General features: G+C 58.0%; 1 protein-coding gene across 1 annotated transcript; it reads right to left on the reverse strand.

Annotated features, from left to right (window-relative positions):
• Window positions 1-4857: 4857 nt before the first annotated feature.
• ZBTB5 (zinc finger and BTB domain containing 5) lies at window positions 4858-20814 on the reverse strand. Its single transcript, XM_054178752.1, has 2 exons — window positions 20674-20814; window positions 4858-7954 (listed from the first exon to the last, which is right to left on the reverse strand). Exon 2 carries the CDS (start codon window positions 7948-7950, stop codon window positions 5890-5892), a length of 2061 nt encoding a protein of 686 aa, XP_054034727.1. The 5' UTR covers window positions 7951-7954; window positions 20674-20814; the 3' UTR covers window positions 4858-5889.
• Window positions 20815-20857: the final 43 nt, after the last annotated feature.

Below are 20857 nucleotides of genomic sequence, written 5' to 3' on the forward strand. Positions count from 1 at the left end.
AGCCTTGCTGATGGCTGGTGCCCATCAGAGCAGAAGGTGGCTGGGAGGTTTCTGATGAGACCTCTGATGACCATGGAAGAGTTTGCAGCTGTGGTGGTGGGAAGGCGGGGAGCAGGCTCCTGAGCATCTGGGCTGGCTGGGAAGCCTCCAGCTAACTGTGTGAGAACTTGGAGGTGTTGCACAGACACAAGTCCATTGGTTTGCTGCCCTTTGTGCTTCCTGGGCTTGACAGTAAAGATTCTGTTGCTGCAGTGCAGAAGGGTGCTGAGTACATCTTGGAGAGTTTGTTGTGAGCCCTGAGATGTGAGGGATAGTGAAGTGTAAGTGAGCTGGCACCTGAGCATCTGTGCTGGACCACTGAGGGTGCTGAGTAACAGCCAGCAGCTCATAAAGGTGGCTGCTGGGTGGCCACAGCACAGGTCAGGTGTCACAGAATCCCTCTCAGATGAGCACTTTCTGCAGCTGTCCATCACTCAGCTCTGCCAGCCACAGGAATCCTCACTCTGCCCTTGCTGAAAAGATTTTGCTTTGTACAGATACTTCAAAATGGGTGAAAGATCAAATCCTGAGCTTTTCTCTCTCACCCTGCTGAAAGGAACCTGGAGACTTCAGGCAGGTCTGAGTGTGTCCAGTCAGAGCTGAACCAACTGGCAGCAAAGCCCAGATCAGTGCTGGCAGGGTCTCTGGACAGGTTTCTGACTCAGCAGGTTCTGGAGTCACTCCCACTAGCAGCCAACACTCAGAGCTCTGTGCTGCCAGCAGCTGACCAGGGAGCCAGTGCAGCATGCAGCAGCAGCTCCTGGGACAGAGAGCTGGGCCAGCATCTTCCCACACAGAGTACAGACATCAGCATGCATTGATGTTTTGCTGACACTTCAGTCATAGCCACAAGGATCAGCTCTTGCACAGGGCATGGGTGAGACCCTCACTGAGTGCAGTGCAGTGACAGCCACAGGGATCCCCTCCTGCACAGGGCATGGGTGAGACCCTCACTGAATTCAGTGAGGGCTCCTGCAGGGAGTGTCTGCTGAGGAGGAGAATTTCTGCCCAGGCTGGCACAAAGATTAAGAATCCTTTTGCCTTTCAGGGGGCAGGCTCTGGTGGTGGCTTGGCTGTTGGTGCTGCTGCAGACAGGACAGGGCACTGGGGAAGCGGATTCACAGCGGCAACAGTGTGGGTTCTCCATTCACTGTGTGCTGGCAGCGGGAGCAAGAGCCCAGAGCAGTGCAGGGAAGAGGAGTCCCTCATGGTGGGGCTTGGCAACGATGTCTGAAGATCATCCACTCCAACTCCTTTGCCCTAGCAGTGCCTCAAGGCAGGCAGCCAGTGGCTGCAGGGCGGAATGTTCCTCTGCTTGCAAGGCTCAGTGGGATGGGAAAACTGCCCAGTCAAAAGCAGCTCAGCACCAGACATCTGCTGAGGTGTGAACCAGGGACACCCTCCGCTGAGTTTCCTGAGCAGAGGTTTTTCTCCTTGTGATGGGGCAGGGTTTGGCAAGGTTGAACTATCACTGAGGTGACCTCTCCCCTGAGTGTGGAACCCTGTGCGTGGTCTGGCAGCAGGGACCTCGCTCTGCACATCAGCTGCTTGCTGAAGCCTTTGGCCACCAGCTGTGAGGCAGAGGCTGAGCTCCTGCATACAAACAGGAGTGGCTGTGGGTTTTGTGTGACCCTGGGGTGTTGTCACTGGGCTAAGCTGATGAGGATGCATTAATTACAGTAAGGAAGATTGTGCTTAGCACTGAGTCAGAGTGAGGGCTCTGATCAAAGGGAAGCAGCTGCAGCTCAAGGGAGTGAAGAAAGAGCCTGGAGTCAGCAGGAGACTGCTGAGCTCCAGGGGCAGATGGAACAAATGAGGAAACTGTGCACGGTAAAGCTGCCCACAGCAAAACTCCAGCCTAAGAGGACAAGTAACCATCCAACAGCTTGGCTGGACAGAGGACACAGGTGCTGTGAGAGCAGGCACACAGCTCCTGTAGCAGGCTGTGAGGCTTCACAAAGCACAGAGGAAGCACCGAGGGGTTCCCTCCCTAGAGGCAGCAGCCTGGGCTGACCCTGCTGCTGTTACCTTTCTGATAAATTCCCCATTTTTGTGAGATTTGATGCCCGAGACTGCTGTGGGTTTGGACCGAGGGAGAGGCAGACCATGGGCAGACTTGGTGAGATGACAGAACTCTGCTGGGAGCCACCACAGCGAGGGAGCTGCAGCACCTCTGCAGACAGCTGCTGCAGGACAGGGCACAGCCCCGGCTCCACAGGAGCTCTCCAGCAGGAAGCTTGACCACAGCCTGTCCACCTCTCTGCTCTCCAGCAGGGGTTCCAGAGGCTTAGCTCAGGCTGCACTCTCTCAGCCACATCGTGCACAGGTAGAGTGCTGATGTGCAACCTCTACCATGGGACATCTCAGCAGCTGAGTCATTCCTGTGCAGAGGAGGGTCCAGACTGAATTTAACTTCATGTTATCAAGAAAGATCAGGTGCAGTGCAGTATTTAAATTACAGACTGCTGCTTTTGTGCTGTCTCAACATAGGTTTTATTACCCTTCTGCCTGTTCAGAACATGAAGCCATCACACCATGCAGTTCAGTGTGGTCAGCACTAACACCTTGCAGCTCAGCAGGCCAGCCCCTGCTAGCCTTATGCTGCAGACCTGGAAGGGCACTGATGGGCACTCAGGGGTTGTGACCAAGCCCATGCCATTACCAAGCCACTTCCTCTTGCTCCCTTGGCCCCATCTAAAGTGAACAACGAGGTGACAGAGCTTACACAGACATCAGTGACCTCCATGCACAAGTGGGGATGCTCCCACAGTCCCACAGCTTTCCAGCCTTTGGCTGATCAGGGAGGTACAGGCAGCACAGCTCTAAGCATTGAGGCTGCAGCAGGATCTCTGCAAGCACCAGCAATGGCCTGCACTAAACACCTCCCATGGTCCTTCCTGAGCAGGGCCAGCCAGGAGGCAGCTGTCCACGACACCAACCCATCCTGACACCAAGGGGCAGTCCAGTTGCACCATGCTGGGTCACATTAGCTCACCAAGTGTTGATGGCACAACACAGTCCTTCAACACTTCCTACTGGCTTTATATGGTTAATTCGCTCTTGTTACTTTGTTGCTGTGTGTCCTCTCAAAGCTGGCAAAGCCCCCCACGAAGCAGGAGGCTGCCGTCAGCAGCACTCTGTGCTTTCGCCCCCCACACCTGTGCCCCAGTTGCAAGAGGCTGGTTCTGTGCTGCATGGAACCGTAGCTGCATGGGGCCCAAGAGCTAACAGAGCTCCTGGCTGCTTCAGCCAACCACCCACCTGCTGGCAAAGGCACCAGGGGAGCACCAGCCAGGGAATGAAGTCAGGCAGTGCAGCACAGAGAGGTAGGGTTTATTGCATCATACTAACAAAACAACAGCTTCAGGTGAGAGCTCCTGCAGCATCTGTGAGTCCTGAGCACAAGTGAGGAGCCCTCTGAGCAGGCTGTGGGCCCAGAGGCCTGGAGACACCATTCAGAGATATTGCTTCAGAGTGGAAGACTAGGAAAAGAACTGGCCACACGCTCCTGGCCTAGCAGAATGCTCTTCCAGATGCCAGTGGGTAATAAAACTCAAAGTTGCTACCTCCAAAAATGGTCCAGGTGGAAACGTCTCTTGAAGCAAGACAGAAGTCATTCTGCTTGAGGTCTGTATCTCGCAATGTCATTGAAGTCTTGATACAAACACATCAGAAGCACAGTTTCATATCTTCACCTGCTGATACTGGTTCTCAAACTGATTCTCCTCACTGATGGTGCCCTAAAAACTGAAGGAATTTAGATGTGCCACAGGAGGAAAATGTGCAACCCCCCCTTCTAAAACAAAATACTAGGAATGGAAGGAAGCTGAAGCACTCAAATGCTACTAATGAGGCAACACAAGAGAGTGTAAAGTACAAAATACTGCATTTTATTGATGTTTCAGTGAGATAGTTTAGGGTGGCTCAATGCTGTTAATCCCCAGATATCAAAACTCTTACCAAACAAAGTGGCACATCCTAATGCTTTACAAAAGGCAGTTCCCTCAATGCCTGTAGAGCCAGAGCCCAGAACTGACAGCTCCACACAGGCTGTAGCAGACCTCTGGCCACTCACAGGAGCTGAGCCAGGGCTGCCTCCTCCTCCCCCGGGTGCTAAAGGGGAGATGCCCTGCAGGTGCAGCAGTGTCACTGAGATGGAGACAGGTTTCCTCCTCAGCACACTGCTGACTCACAGCCAGCCTGCAGACAGGTTTCCACCCCATATCGCCTCTGGTCTGGCAGTGCCTGCGTGGTGTCTGTGCTTCAGGAGCTTTGACAGCTCCTGCTCAGGGGCCTGTGGGACTGCAGGTTGGGATTTGACCTTCGGTCCTATGAAGTCCAGGATGTTTAAGAAAGCTGATAGGGGCTGACCAACCCCCTCAGCCACTGAGTGTCCTCACACAGGGCACATTTGCTGCACTGAATAAAACAAAGAGGGGGAAGTTCTGTGAACAGAAAGCTGCTGCTCTGTGGCTTGGGCACCAGGAGACCTCTGTCCCTCCTGAGCAGTATGGAAGCACTGCAGTCCTGGCCTGCTCCTGCCTGGCAGAGCAGAACCTTCTAGCACAAGGGCTCCAAAATCCTCATGTGCTGGTCACCAGTCATTAGCTCACGCGTCTGTAGCAGGCAGTGAGAGCCACAGGCAGCAAAGAGGAGGAAATCAAAACAAGAGCTACACTGTTCCCTCGCCAGGAAGTTCCTGCTGCACTGAGTGTGCAGAGCTGCTCTCTGCAGTTAAACTCTCCCTGGATTGCTTCAGTGCACACTTGTGGCACTGCTGTCAGGGGAAGGACTGCATGGGGCAACTACATTACACAGAGAAATGTGGTGAATGAGGACCCTTTCTAATGGCAGCTGTGAGGGAAAGGCAGTCAGTATGCAGAGGAGGAAACTAAAGGCTGGAGATAAGAGTGTCGAGGACAGTGCTTGCCTGGGGACAGGGACAGGGTGACTGCCAGCCTCTGGGAATGGCAGGAGAGCACCCAGCAGAGATAAAAGCCATCACCGATCGCCCCTCTCCTTCAGAGCGGCAAAGCAGACAAGGATGAGCTCTTCCAGACTGTGTGTATATAGAACTGTAACACAGGAGATACAAACTGGTTAAAATACTGCTAGGAGTAGCACGAACAAGAAACAGTACTTCACTTACCACTGAATACAAGGCCCTACAGAACAGAAACCCTCAGCCACCCCCCAGGTGCGGCTGCAGAGGGCGGATGTGCAGTCACCTGTCCTGGATTCAACTGCAGCACCTTTGATACACAGTGTCCTTTACTACGAACAGCCAAACAGACATCCATAACCCTACACTATGTTTATAATGAGCACACTGTGAAGCGCTGTGCCGGGCAGCTGCAGCCCGGGTGGGGTCAGCAGGCCCTGGCAGCCTGCTGCGCTGCTGCCCGCACACAGTGCAGCAACTTCTCTTACAGGTCACTTGTTTAAATGCTTCCACTTTTACAAAATACTAAATAAGAAAAAAAATAATAATAAAGAGGAAATTTGCACTTCAGTTGCTCACTCTCCAAACCTGCTACTTGATGAGACAACTACGCTCTCACCCCTCTGCTCTGCAAAGGAACTGCCCGGCCGTGGGGATTGCATCCCCGGCAGCCCAAGGCCTGAGCGCACACCGTGGGAGCGCAGCGAGGTCCTCGCTGACAGCTGGTTAAGCCTCACAACACCCCTGTGAGGTAGGTACAGAAATATCCCCAATTGACAGAACCAAGACTTTTGAGTGTGTGGCACCATCACACCTTCAGCGTCCCCCCAGGCCCGCAGGGCACGCCCCCGGGCCCGCAGCCCCGCAGGGCGCCCCCGCCGGCAGCGCCCCGGGCCCAGGGCCGGGCGCTAGAGCAAAGTGCTGGGCAGGTTGCTGCTCTGCCAGCGCAGGCAGGTGGTCTTGGAGTGCTTGTAGAGGTGGCTGGACTGGCTGAAGCGCTTGCCACACTTGAGGCAGGCGTAGGGCTTCTCGCCCGTGTGCACGCGGATGTGCTTCTTGCAGTCCGTCAGCGTCAGGAAGGTCTTGCAGCAGATCTTGCAGGCGTACTTGCGCGCGCCCTCCACCACCAGCACGTTGTGCTCCGACAGGGCCTTCTTGCACTTGGACAGGACGTCGGCTGAGGCCCTGGTCAGCTGCGGCGGGCCGGGCTGCGACGGGTGCCCGCCCTCGAAGGAGGTGCTACCGTTCAGCATCAGCTGGGAGCCCGAGGAGCCGTCCTGCAGCTGGGAGCTGCGGACGGAGGTCACCACCGGCATTTTAGGGGCGATACGGCGGTAGCCGGGGAAGCCACCGGCCCCGCCTCTCACGGAGCCCATCACGGCCCTCGACAGGGAGTGCAGCCCCAGGCCCGAGCGCGGGAAATCCATGCCGAACTGCTCTGCCCCCCGGTACCCCGAGGTCTGCACGCAGGGCAGAGCCATCACCTCCTGCATGGGCCTCACGAAGTGGGAGTCTGCGGGCTCGCTGAAGGGGTTCTCCACATGAGACACGCCGGCAGAGGAGTGGCCACCAGCAGGCCCCGACTCCGGGCTCAGCAGGTAGGAGGTGTCGCTGTCCATCCTGCTATCCATCCTGCTGTCCATCCTGCTGTCCATCCTGCAGTCACTAGTGGTGTTCGGGATATTGTCATCGCTGCTCTGGCTGGCGCCAAAGCCTCCCCCTCTGCTCTTGTTCAGGAAGCTGGAGATGCTGAAGCTGGACTTGTGCTCCAGGTTGTTGGACACCTCCATGATGTGGATGTCTCCAACCCTGTCAGTGCTGGACTGTGGGTCAGAGAAGCTACGGTCGCTGCTCTCGGGGCTCAGCTCGATCTTCTCCGCACTCACCACCCCTCCTTCCACCTCCACCGACTCACTGCCCTCTGCCTGTGAAGTGACATCACTCACCTCGTCCTGTGGCTCCGGGGAGCTCAGGGGCTCTGACTTCACCACCACCCTCATGTGCTCCTTCTCATTCAGGCTGACCTCTGGGTTCTCACAGGGGAAGTTGCTCTTCTCAGAAGCAGCCTCCTGGTCAAAGCTGGTCTCCACCTGCGTGGCCTGGGATGCCATGGAGAGCTGCGAGATGTTTCCCCCGCTGTTGTCGGACTGGCTGGGCACCTGAGCGTCCTCCTGGGCACCGAAGGACTGGTCAAACAGGATGGTGTTGTCCTCCTGGTTGTCTGCCACAGCGTCGGCCTTGGAGTTGTCCACCATCTTCAGGGAGTCTGGCGAGAAGAAGTCCTCGCGGGAGTGCACCGCGGAGGGGCCGCTCTCAGCGGCCGCGTCGGCCGCGGCCTCGTCCACGGCAGGCCGGAGGCGCTGCCGCGCGCGCTCCTCGGAGGACTGCTTGCGCTTGTGCAGGCGGCGCATGGGGAAGGGCGGCCGCGGCTCCCCGGAGCCCCGCAGGGACGCGCCCACGGCGGCCGCTGGCTCCTCGGCGCCCTGCGCGGAGCTGAGCGCAGAGCTGACGATGCTCAGCCCCAGCTGCTGCAGCATGAAGGACCTCTGCATGCGTGCGTTCTGCTCCTGCACGCGGTCGCTGGGCGGGGACATGGGCAGCGTCCTGGTGGTCAGGTAGTGCTTGCAGGCCTTCACCACCGAGTTCAGGTGCAGGTGGGAGGCAGCCAGCAGGACGTCCATGACGTTGCTCTCGCCCAGCATCAGCGTGGAGGTGTACATCATGTCGATCAGCGCGGCGAAGGCCTCCGCCGTCACCACCTCGCTGTCCAGCTGGATCATGTTCATGCTCTGGTCCCCCTCGGCCACCGTGAAGAGGGCTCGGAAGTGCGTGCTGCACGCTGCCAGCACCGACCGGTGGGCTTTGAAGTGCCTGTTCCCCACCACGATGACACAGTCGCAAAGCTGGCCATGGAGCCTCTGGTAGTTGAGCTGCTGAAAGATTTGCTCAAAGTGTCCTGGGAAATCCATGATCCTACAAAAACAACAAAAGAACAAGCTGTAACCTGAACAGACCCAGCAGACCTGGGTCTGAGCTGAATCGTGATGGCTGAAACGCAACAGAGCAGCACCTGATCCACCTGGCCATGGCCACACTGCTGTGCTGTCCAAGCTGGCAGTCCTGGGACCACGCAATGATTTTGGTTGGCAAAACCCTTTAAGCTCACCCAGTCCAACCCTTCTCTAACTCTGCCAAGGCTGGAGCTAGCCCATGGCCCTCAGCACCACATCTCTGCCTCTTTGAAACAGCCACAGAGATGGCCATTCAGCCACCTCCCTGGGCAACCTGTGCCAGGCTTTGGCAACCCTTTCAGTGAAGAAGTTGCTTCTAATGTCTGACCTAAGCCTTCCCTGGAGCATCTCGAGGCCTACCATCCTATTATTTGTTCCTACAGAGTGAATCCCAAGCCCCAGCTGGCTGCAGCCTCCTCTCAGGTTGCTGCAGAGAGCAAGGAGGTCTCCCTCAGCCTCCTCTGCTCCACACCAACCCCCCCCCAGCTCCCTCAGCTGCTCCTCCCCAGCCCTCTTCTCCAGACCCTTCCCCAGCTTTGCTGCCCTTCTGTGGGCCTGCTCTAGCCCCTCCATGTGCTTCTTGACTGAACCCAGCCCTCCCCCAGTGAGAAGAGGCGGCACAATGCCTGCCCTGGCCCTGCTTGCAGAGGAGCAGGAGGGCCACCTGGTGCAGCACCCCCTCAACACTGGTGCTGCATATGGTGCAACACAGGCTGCATCACTTCTGCTACTTCCTGTCCAAGCTGAAACACTTTCTGAAAAACACTGTGAGCATGCTGGGGGCTCCAGAGCTGGACACAATGATCCAGGTGGGGTCCCATGAAAGGGAAGAGAAGATCCCCTCCATGCCTCTGCTGCCAGGGATCATCCCAGTGCAGGGCTGGCTCTGTGCTGGTTCTGTGCTGGCAGTGCTCAGTGCCAGCTCATCTCCAGTCTTGCACCCACGAGCACCAAGTCTTTCTCCACAGGGCTGCTGGGGCTTGTCATGACCCAGGTGCAGGACCTTGTACTCAGCCTTCATGAGGTTGGCTTGGGCCCTCCTCTCCAGGTCTCTCTGGATGGATCCCTTCGCTGCAGCCTGCTGACCACACCACACACCCTGCTGCGGGTGCCTCAGTCCCCGCTGGCCATGTCACCGGCAAGTTCAACAGCTTTGTCCCAGCACCCACCCGTGTGCAACGTGCAGTTGCCAGCTGCATGAATAAGGAGCAACTCCCAGGGTTGCAAGCATGAAGCAACAGCAGCAGGAGGCCACAAATGCTCTCTCAGGCTGTGGCTCTTCTTTGCTGTGGGGCAGGGCAGAGCAGGGATGGCCTCTTTGGAGACACACAGCTGCTTTAAGGCCACACCAGTGCAGGTCAGAAAAGCCAAGCAACAGACAAGATCTCAGCTAGATTGACACAGGTGTGCATGTATGCAGGAAGCTGCAGAACCAGAAAGACCTGTGTGCTTCCAGCAGCAGCTCAGCACCAAAAGCACCCCTGCTATGTTCCCCAGCCTGGGGTAATCACCACCCATGTGCTGCGGGCAAGGGGGACCCCTTCTGACCCTCTTTGTGAAGCATACATTCAGGAGCATTCAGCAGGCACCACCAGGGCAGGGTTCTCATGGCAAACAAAATGCACACCTCAAAGTCAAGCACAGGATGTATGTCCCTACCAGTGCAGTGTCCTGCTCAGGAGCCTTGGTAAAGAGCTGCTTGCTTCCACCTGGCCTGTTGTTTGCAGCTGCTTCCCCATGGTTCTATGTGAGAGACTCCCCAGGCCCCACAGCAATCCTGTCAGGAGCAGCAATGCTCCCCCTTACAGTGTGAAAGAGGAAAGCACTGCTCTAGGGCTGCTTTCCACCTTCCTTCTAGCAGAGCACAAGCGCCATGCTTGTTCCCACTCTGCACCCATCAGACCCAGACCCAGTCCCTCCAGACCCCAGAGGATGCTTGGGCTGGGCCTGAGCCCAGTTCTGAGCAGGGTTCAACTGCAGAGCAGAGGCTGAGCTCTCCATCCAGAAAAGGCACATAACCTAGGCCCCTCCTGTTTGCCCACAGCTACAGATCCTGTTGGACTTCCCAGCCTCCTGAGCCCACACCTGACCATGTCCCACTGGCTGTGGAGGGATGGGCAGAGTACCTGTCCTAACACCTCTGGTCATGAAATAGAGGAGTTTTGTGCAGCCAGAGCCAGCTGTGGGGCAGAAAGACCTCAACTGCAGACACTCTGGTCTCATCCTCTTCAGGCTCCTGTGGGCACTGCTGTGTGATGAACACCTTCTGATTCCTAGGCTTAAGAAATCCCTTGGGGCAACCTGGACAAAGAGATCTGCTGAGGTTTGTGGCTGTTGGTGAACTTGGACTAACACTGGGACACACAAAATGCAGTGACTCAGCAGTAGAGCAGGCAAAGAGATCTGAGCCCATGCCAGAAGAGGTGGCAAACAACAAAAACACACCAAGGCTGAAGCCATAAGGTCACAGAAAGCCTCAGGATGCAGCCCCAGAGCAACTGCTGCTGCTCCCCAGCACAAAGGCAGCTGGCACCCACCCCCCTCCTCCTCCTCAGCAAACAACAGCCACTGCCCAGCTCTGGTGGAGAAAATTGTCACCACCTTGAGCAGTGAACAAAGACCCTCGTCCCTCTGCAAGGGACACTGGCTCACAAACAGCCACAGTTTAACCTAACATTGAGGAGCTGTCCCCAGCTCTAAGTGGTTCCTGTGCCTTTTAAAAGGAATCAATCAATCAATCAACCAGAGGTCTTGCCTTCCAGCAGCAGTGAGGGCCCAGGCTCCGGGCTGGCACCTCTGTGAGCGAAGGTGTGCAAGAGGAGGAGTTCCAGCTGGCATCTTGTTCACAGATTTTAGCTGCTCTGCACATCTTTCCCCACCAAGGTGCATTCATCAGCAACTGTAAGATGGCATTTCCAATAAAAAGGTGTCAGAGGCAGTCTCTGGGACTGTGCAGCTTCCACCTCCTGAGGCAACCACAACACTCCTGGTGGCTGCAGGAGGAGGGAGGAAGGGAAGAGCAGACAGAGAATCTCACTGACCTCAGGAGCTGGACAGAGGGACATGAGGAGCTCAGGTCCTGGCAGAGGCCCCTGCTGCCCAGGCACACCCGGCTCAGCTCCTGCCCTGCTTCATTCCAGCAGGCACCATGCACAGACTGTGTTCCCTTCCAGCCTCTGTGGGGTGGAGAAGGGACTGCCAAACCAGGTCTGTGCCAGGGGCAATATCTGTCCTTGGCTTCACAGAACTAAGACAGGGGAGAGAGGAGGAGATGGAGGGGGCCCAACAGTTGCCACAGCAACAAAGAAATTCTTGTTACATCGAGACTGCCAGGGCTACAGCACCAGTGTGCTCCTGGAGGACCCGAATACTGGTGGCACCCTTTCCACTGAGCTCCTCAGCCAAGACAGACAGCTCTGAAGAACCATCTGACAGTGGCACAGCTCCATGCATGGCTGACCCACGCCATGCACAATGCTGCAGCCCACCAGCAGACACCTGGGAACACACCAGAAGAGGCAAGGAAGCTGCTGTCCCTAAGGGCCAGCCCTGGAGGACATCGTGGAATCGGCTTCTGCAGCTCTGACCACCAGCACTACCAGCAGCCGTGGCAGGAGCACTTTGCTGTGCTGCATCTGTACCCAAAAGCTCAACTGCTGCACCTGTACAGAGCCCACCAGAGCCTGCTCCAGCTCTGAGGGTCACCAGCAGATGGGCAGCAGCACCCAAGCAGTGCACTGCTGTGAGCTACCCTAGCAAAGGCACTGCAGGAGGCATCAAGCACTTGAGGGCTCATGCATGGCCTCATCCAGCCAGTCCTGGCAGTGGTGGGCTCCAGGGCTGTGTAAGGACACATCTGAACCAGTGCCCTGAGAAGGCTGGATGTGGAGAACACCAACACGAGGACAGGATCCCACACCAGGAAGAAGACTGAGCTGGGCCCCAGAAAGGAGGATGGGTCAGAGGGATGGCCCCAGGTACTGCTGCCCCAGCAGCCATTCGTGTCTGAACTGGAGGGAACAGGACAGAGTCCTGAGCAACGCTCTGGGATCTCAGAATTCATCCCCCAAGTGATGGCATCCCTCACGCAGGAGTGCTGACAGCCACAGAGCCAGCACAGCCTGAACCCCCTGTCCGCTGCACGGCCCTCAGACCACCACCACCTGCAGCATGGGACAGGGGCACATGGAGTGCACCGGGATGGAGGGCAGGGGGCCACCAGCTGAGCAGTGGGGTGTCAGGAGCCAGCCTCTGCTGCCATTGTGAGGCTCACAGCCAGCTCCAGCCCACGTCCTGGGGACCCAGTGAACGCTGGGTGAGGTGCTGCAGAGCCAGCGCCAGGCAGCAGAGCTCAGGGGAGGAACAGTGCTGCCCAGAGCAGATCTGGAGTCCAGTGGCCTGGAAAAGGAGCAGCTTAGTCTGATGACCATCAGTGAAAACCAAGTGCTTAGCTTCAAGTAGTCCCACGACAAATACAAACAGAACCATGGACCTGTCTGGTTGGAAAAGCCCTCACCCAGCCCAAACATCAACCCCACCCCACCATGGCCACCAAACCATGGCCACAGCTTGCTGCAACACCTCCAGCCATGGGGACTCCGCCACCTCCCTGGGCAGCCTGTGCCAGCCCCTGACCACTCTGGCAGCACAGAAATAGTTCCTCAAGGCTAACCTAACTCTCCTCTGACCCAATTCTAGGCCATTTCCTCTCATGCTGCTACTTGTTCCATGGGAGCAGAGCCCAAGCCCCAGCTGGCTGCAGCCTCCTCTCAGGGAGCTGCAGAGAGCAAGGAGGTCTCCCTCAGCCTCCTCTGCTCCACACCAACCCCCCCCAGCTCCCTCAGCTGCTCCTCCCCAGCCCTCTTCTCCAGACCCTTCCCCACCTTTCTTGCCCTTCTCTACCCCTGCTCCAGCCCTCAGTGTCCTTGGAGTGAGAGGCCCAAATCTGACCCCAGGACTGCAGGTGCAGCCTCAGCAGTACTGAGCACAGGGGCAGGACCCCTGCCCTGCTCCTGCTGCCCACACCATTACTTTGTCATTCTCTTCCTCCCTGCATCCAACACAGGACAGAGATCCTCCTCAGTCCTCTTGTAACTGATTTATTGTAGATTTTCCTGTTCTCTTCAACAGATTTCATTACCAGCTGGGCTCTGGCCCTTCTCATTTCCTCCCTGCACAGCCTCACAACCACCTAGGCGTCCCCCCTGCTGTCATGCCCCTTCTCCTTTTCTCCCCAAGCAGCACTCAAACCTCTGCTCAGCCAGGCCCCCGGTGGGGGCAGCCTACTCCTGTGCCTCCACGAGTTCCCTCTGAGCAGTGTCCAGCCTTGCTGGACCCCTTGGCCCCCCAGGGCCGCCTCCCAAGGCTCTAGTGCAGGCTACCCCCAGCACATCCGCCTCGTTGGCCTTCCCCTTGACCTTGCCCACAAACACTCAGACCTGTGGTCGCCATCACTAACCTCATCACAACCAGAACACTCCTGGCAAGAGGCAGAAAAACTTTAAGGGCAAGCAATGAAAAACAATCTACAAAGCCCTGCCTGCAAAACCACCCCTCTGGCTGCCTGCAGGCTGAGGCAGGAGATGGTGAAGCCACAGGAGCCCTGCACCCATTCCACAGCCCTGCTCTCCTCCAAGGGAACACCAATTAACAGCAATTAAACCTGCAGGTGCTGCCCCTGCCCGAGGCAGCCACTAAGCCACTTGGTGCCTCTCTGGCTCTCAGCTGGGCAGCCTGTGGGGTGCTTTGGTATTCAGGAGAGAGCTGCAGCCCCCTCTGCCTGGTGCTCGGGCTGCCAGCTCTGCAGTGTGCCCAGCACCAGCACTGGGGCTAGGGCAAGAGCTCAGCACCGCAGCCCCAGCAGCCCCCAGGGCCCAGGCTGTTGCATGTCCCAGCCAGCACCAACACACCACAGTCAGGCTCAGCACCTGTGGCCTCATCCTGCTCCCTGCCACGGCTGGGCAGGATGGAACCCACCTGTCAGAAGAGATACACAGGTGATGGAGGGGGACCCCTCGAGCAGCTGCCCCGGGGTGCAGGCTGCAGGCATGAGAGTCCCAGAGGCCACAGCCTGGCTCTAGGCTGTCGCAGGCACACAGCTGACCTGGACAGGTTCTTGCCCCTACAAACACAGGCAGTGCCACACCCAGAGCTGCCCAAGGGCACCTCCTTGTGCCAGGCCACTTCTCCAGCTCATGCAGGCTGATCTTCCCTGAGCACACTGGCTGCTGCCAAAGCTCCAAGGAAGCTCCACGCTGTGGAGCACCCCCACAGCCCTCACCCAGGACACAGCCAGGAAGGATTCAAGGAGGAGCAGGACAAATGGCACAGGTTAGGCATAGTGAATGGCCAGCAAGAGCCATGGTCACCCAACTGCCTCTGCAAGAGGAGTCCTTTTCACCCCCTTATGCCTCTGCATTTCCATGTTTACTCCTTCCTAAATCCCCCAAACTCTTCCTCTGCCCCAGTTTTGGCTCCTCCAACAGTCCCAAACTGGTTTCCTTGCAGCCCCCATGTGCCAGCAATGCAGAAACCCGAGGCACGGCAGGGCCCTGGGCTGAGACTCTGCTGGGCTTGGACAGGGTCCTTGGCCTGGGTTCCTGCCAGTGTCCCTGTGATGGGGTGCCACCAGGCAAAGGCTTGGGAGCTGCCCTGCAAGGTGCTGCTTGGGCTGCCTCTCCTGCCACCACCTCCCTGAGCTGCCCTGGGGCTGTCACCCAACAGCCCTGGTGGTACATGAAATACTCCTCGTGCATGTGGGTGAAGAGAAGGCTCAGATTTCTCAGGCTAAGCCTTCCCCGTTAAGAAAGGGTCAAGATTAAAAACTCCCAGCTGGGAGAGGATGCCAAGTGCTCTGAAACAGCAGGAAAAGAACCATAATTGGCAGCTCCACAGCCTGTTAACCCCAGAGCCTCCCTGTCAGCTCCAGCTACAGGCAACAAAGAGCAGCTCAGGTACCAAACTCCCTCATCTTTGTTGGGGCTGGTGTCTGGTTACAGAAGCAGCCAAATTTGCAATGACCACTGCTCAGTCAGAACCAGCTGCCCTCTTCAACAAGGGCCCCAGCCCAGCCAGCTGTGCACATCTGCCAGGCAGGGCACACCAGTGCCATGCAGCAGGAGAAGGGACGCTGCAGGTGCTTCAAGAGAATTCAGGTTTAATTAGCAATATCTCTGCTGCTTCTCATGGCAGTAATTTCCTCTCCTGATTCATTTTTGTGTCTCCAGTGATTAGCACTGGTAAGATGATACCGACTTACAGCCAAACCTCCCTGCTCCAGGCCTCAGGCTGCAGCAGGACAGCACAAGGCAGGCAGGGAAGTGCCCCTGCACTGAGCTACAGCACAACCACACACTCTCCCTTGGGTTTTTTTCAGCAAAAGTTACAGCTCAGACGCTACAAAACAGTGTGAGGGCACAACAGCTCCCAGGAAGGACCTATTTAAGGTGGCACTGCTGTGTCCAGCACTGAAGCCACAGCCTGAGTCACAGCGAAGCCCTGAGCCACTGCCAGGCAGTCAGACTCCTGTGGTCACACAGAAATCCCAAAGGCAGCCTCAGCCTCCCCCCAAGCACAGTTTTCAACATCTGCAGTCACTGATTTTGTGCTCCTGCCCCCAGCAGAAGCTGCCTCAGCCACACCACCTGGAGAGTGCTTTCCCTTGGTGACACCAAAGGTCTCTGCCAGCCCAAACAGCTCCATGCAGCAAACGGCTGTCAGGAGAAACCTCAGACACAGGCTGGCACCTGGAGCTTCCTCACCAGGGAACAGACTCCTGCAGCCCCACTCCCCACCACCTGCACTTAAGGGGATTTGGTGTTCCAGGCAGGAGCCCTGCAGGAATGCCTGGCACACAGCCAGAGCCCGGGAGGGTGCCAGTCTAGCCCTGGTAACTGCTCCTCTCTTCACCTCAATCACACAGCACCACACCCAAGCTGTGCTCGAAGCCACATCCCACACAGCCTCGGCACACACACCCTGCAGCCTCAGCACACACACCAGCCCGGGCAGCAGAGTGCCCACCCTGGCAGAGCTGGCAGCACCTTGCCAGAGCTGTGCCCCCAGACTTGCATGTGGCTCTTGCCACTCACCTCCCTGGAGGTGCTGCCAGGAGGGTGAGGCCTGAGCCAGGAAGGAGGGCTTGGCTCTGTCTCACCATCAGATGGACATAAAGGGATGCTCCAGCCCACAGTGGCACCAGCTCCTGAGTGGGCAGACACGGCACAGCCTGCCAGCTGCAGCAAGCATCTGAGAGCAGTGTGCCAAGGCTCTCAGGAAAGGCCACATTCCCCTGGGCACCAGAGGTGACATGGCCACCCCCCTGCTCGCTGACCTTGCCACCTGCCTCCTCCCAGCCCTGCGAGGCACCTCCTGGGGGGCATCTCCTGAGGGTCTCCAGACCTTGGGCACAAGGTGAGCCTTCAGGGGCAGCCACACAGGTGAAGCCTAAGAGGCCAGGCTGCCCTGTGCTGTGCCAGCAGGTGCTGCCCCTTCAGGCAGAGCTGTGCTGTGTGGGCTGAGCAGGGTCCCACAGCCCCTCTGGGGGTCACGCAGCTGCTGGTGTCTCTCAGGGGAGCTGAGCTGTGCTCCCCTGCTCAGCTCACAAGGGCTCAGTGCCTCCTAGGCATCAGCAAGGAACAGGAAGAAAACATTAAGAACTTTCTCATCCTGGGAAGCTAAAAAACTGTCTTCAAAGGTGAGGAAATGCTGCCCCACAGCAGCAGGGGCTGCCAGGCATGGCAGTGCTGGAGGATGCTCTCTGGGCCATGTCACCACCTGGTAACTGGCACAGGGAAAGCAAGGAAGGGACCACACAGCACTGGCAGTGCAGCACTGGAAGGTGTGGGAGGACAACTGCCAGCAGAGAGCACAGCTCTGAGCTCACAGCTGGGTCATCAGTGCAGGCAGCCTGTCTGGAGCTCCATGGCACTGCTCTGCCACTGCTGCTGCCCTCTCCCCAGAACTGCCAAGCAAACCCAGCTGCCACCACAGGCCACGGCTGATGAGCAGACCCAAGGGTGGCTGCAGGCAGCCCCATGCCAATCATTTCTAAATCCAGCTCCTCAGCCTCGCTCACCAGAGATCCCAGCCCCCAGACACCATCCTTGGGGACCTCTCTGGCTCAGCTTTTACCCCAAAGGAAGCCAGGGTCAGACCCAGGAACGAAGGCTGGTTTGCCACCCTGCAGTGGGCTCCTCTCAGCTGCACAGCCTCAGCACACAGCTGCAACCACCTAACACCCACCAGCAGAGGACACCTCTGCTTCCAAAGCACATCTGCCCAATTCCCTGCTTGTCATCTTCCCAAACTCTTCCAAAAGCTTCTATCATCATCTCCTGACCCTCAGGAGGACCAGTGTCTGCAGGGCTGCCCTGCACACTTGGGTCTGTCTTGGCACTGTGGATGGTTGGTCAGACAGCCAGCCAGACACTGCCCCTCCTCTGCAAGATGTGGGTGAAGCAGATGAGCTAAGGACAGAGAGGGCACACTCCAATTACATCCCAAACACTGCCCTTGGGCAAGGTTAATTTATTGCCAACAAATAACAGAGGCAGAAAAAGAAAAACAAACCCAAAACCATCTTCCCTCTACCTTCTTTATTCCCAGGCTCCAGTCTTCTTTCTCTCCCCTGAGCAGCACTGGGGGCCAGGTGATGAGGGCTGTCCACAACACCTCAGCTCTGTTGCTCCTGCCCTGCTCAGCATGGGGTCTCTCCCATGGCAGACAGCCCTCCACGAACTGCACCAGCAGGAGTTCTTCCCATGGGCTGCACTTCTTCACAGACTGCTTCAGAGTGGGCTCTCTCCCCTGAGCCACAGGTTCTAGCAGGAGCCTGCTCCTGAAAGGGCTCTCCATGGGCTGCAGCTTCCTCAAGGGCACATCCTCCTGCTTCATGTGGACACTGGTGAGCTTCCAGGGGACAGCTTGGGCTTCAGCACAGGCTGCTCCAGTGCCTGCAGCACCTCTTCTCCCTCCTTCACTGACCCTGGTGTCTGCAGGACTGTTTCACATTTTCCACTGCTGCTGGCTGGCTCAGCCTTGGCCAACAGCAGGTCCATCCTGGAGCCAGCTGGAACAAGATCCATCTGATATGAGACAGCTTCTGGGGGCTTCTCACAAAGCCACCCCTTCAGCCCCACTGCTACCAGACCCTTGTCACAGGCCTCAGCACCAGCAGGCACTAATGAGGGATTGCAAAGGATGCCTGCTCTCAACCACTCCTTAAAACCCAGCTGGTCACAGGTGGTGCTCCTCAGGGCTCAGTGCTGGGACCCCTCCTGCTGAGCATCTTTACTGATATCTTGATGAAGACAGAGTGGATCAGCAGTGAGCTTGCAGATGGCACCAAATTAGGTGCCCAAGGGTAGGGAGGCTCTGCAGACAGACTTGGATCCATGGCCACAATTACCAGGATGAGCTTCCACCAGGCCATGTGCCAGGGCCTGCACCTGGGCCACAACAACCCCAGGCAAGGCTCCAGGCTTGGGACAGTGCAGATGGAAAGCTGCTGGCAGAAAGGGCCCTGGGGTTGCTAATGGACAAGCAGCTGAAGAGGAGCCAGCAGTGCCCAGGTGGCACAGAAAGCCAAAGGCATCCTGGCTGGGATCAGAAGTGCTGTGCCCAGCAGGAGCAGGGAGGGCACTGTGCCCTGGGACTCAGCTCTGGGGAGGCCACAGCTCCAGTGCTGTGTCCAGTTTGGGGCACTCAGCACAAGAGAGATGTGGAGGTGCTGGAGCCAGGGCAGAGCAGGGCAAGGGAGCTGTGAAGGGCCTGGAGAAGAAAGCTGATGAGGAGAGCCTGAGGGAGCTGGGGATGGTTAGTGTGAAGCAGAGCAGGCTGAGGGCAGAGCTCATGGCTGTCTCCAGCTCCCTGAAAGGAGGCTGTGGAGAGCGTGGTGCTGGCCTCTGCTCCCAGGTAACCAGGACAGAACAAGAGGGAACAGCCCCAAGCTGAAGCAGGGCAGGGTTAAGCTGGACATGAGGAAGAATTTGCTCAGAGCAGGAGTGGTCAGGGATTGGCACAGGCTGCCCAGGAAGGTGGTGGAGTCACCAACCCTGGAGGCACTCAGATGTGGTGCCTGGGGATCTGGTTTGGGGTGAACTTTGTAGAGTAGGGTCAGTGGTTGGACTTGATGGTCCCAAAGGTCTTCTCCAACCTGGATGCTTCTGTGGGTCTGTGAAGTGACCATGCTCTGAGGGTATTGTGCTGAGTTAACCGATTTCCTCCTGACTAATTTTTGAAAGATGGAGAAAGAAATCCAGCAGCTTTTGCATTCCAGAGTAACCTCTCCCTTTCCACACAGACACCTCTCCAGCTCTACCTTTTCTTTCCAGCAGAGCACAACAGGGTCACCAGCCCACTGCTGCAGCTTCTCTTTGTTGGCATGGCCACAAGAAACGCTGGCAGCTGGTGAGGTCAGTGCTGCAGAGAGAACACTGCTGGCAAGGGGGTGGAGTGCACCAGCAACACAGGTGCATCTCTCCTTCCAGGTGCTATCCCCTACACCATCAGCCGAGTAATTAGCCCAGCACAGGAGGTTAGACCCAGTTTGTTACAAGCCATCTGAAGGTGTTTCCTTGGCACTGGACTAACTGGCAGGTAAGAAAGGCTGTTTCTGTGCTCCCTTCTGAGTGCACTGCAACCCTGCCCCCAGAAATGGACTCACAGAATCACAGAGAAGGGCTCTGTAAAGGTCAGCCAGTTCCCACCCCACTGCCGTGAGCAAGGACATCTTCACCTCACGGCCAAACCCTGCTTCCTAATACCTAAGCTAAATCCACCCTCTTTCAGCTTATCCTATCACTATGCTCCCTAAAAAGCACTTCCTCGTTTCTCCTGCAGCCCCCGCTAAGTCCTGAAAAGCCTTTTCTGCAGGCTGAACAACCCCAGCTCCCTCAGCCTTTGCTCGCGGTGGAGTGCTCCAGCCTGCTGCTGCCTGATGTCCCTCAAGGCTCCCAAGAGCATCCCCAGCCCATCCCCCACGAACGGCCCACAGTCAAAACGCACCCTCGAACTTCATTGTGTATCTGACACAGACACCCCCAGATACACCACGGAAAGCCCTCCGGAGAGCCCTCCTCCACCACCTCACCCCGCGCCCGGCGGCGCAGCTCCGTGTGGACCGGCCAAACGCCGTTCACGGAGTCCCGAGTCAGAGCCCCGGTGCCAGCTCCGTCCAGCTGGAGCCTGGCAAACGGAGCGCGCAGCTGTCACCAGCGTGACCGCGCCGGCTCGGGCCCAGACCCCCCGCAGCCAACGGACACCCAGCGGATCCAGAGCCGCCAAGGGACCGTATGGTCCGGGAGAGGCCGGAGAACCCAGGGCCGCCGGCTGCCCCACCGGTGGTTCTCAAGCATAGAACGAAGTTCTCCTCCACCCCGGCGGCATCCACCGCAGCCCTCCGCCCCGGCAAGCGCCGCAGCACCGGCGAGCGGATCTCTTGCGCTCCCCGCCGGGTGGGCTCCCAGTAGCCTGCCCGCAGCTCAACGTCCTCCGGGGCACCCCTGCCTTCCGTGGGGCTTCCAGACGGCCCGGTGAAGCTGCCCGGGGCTGGAACGAGAACAAGCGCTCCGCGCTCTGCTCTCCGCCCTGGCCCCGGCCCGGCCGCCCACGTCACCCACCGCCCCCCACCGTTGTCCCTCGCCGGCGCAGCCCGCGGGGCCCGCCGCCGCCCCGGCTCACCTGCGGTCCCCACTCCCCTCCCCGGTGCTTCTGCTCTCCGGGCGGGACGGGCCGCGGCAGGGCTCCGCAGGGCGGCGGGAAGGGCCGGGCGCGGCCGTCGTCCTCGGCCCTGCTGCCCCTTCCCCCGCGGCTCCGCCCCGCACGGGCCCTGCGCGGCGCTGCGGCGGCGCCGGCGGCCGGAAGT

The sequence above is a fragment of the Dryobates pubescens genome, chromosome Z, assembly GCF_014839835.1.
Source record: "Dryobates pubescens isolate bDryPub1 chromosome Z, bDryPub1.pri, whole genome shotgun sequence".
Classification (NCBI taxonomy): Eukaryota; Metazoa; Chordata; class Aves; order Piciformes; family Picidae; genus Dryobates; species Dryobates pubescens.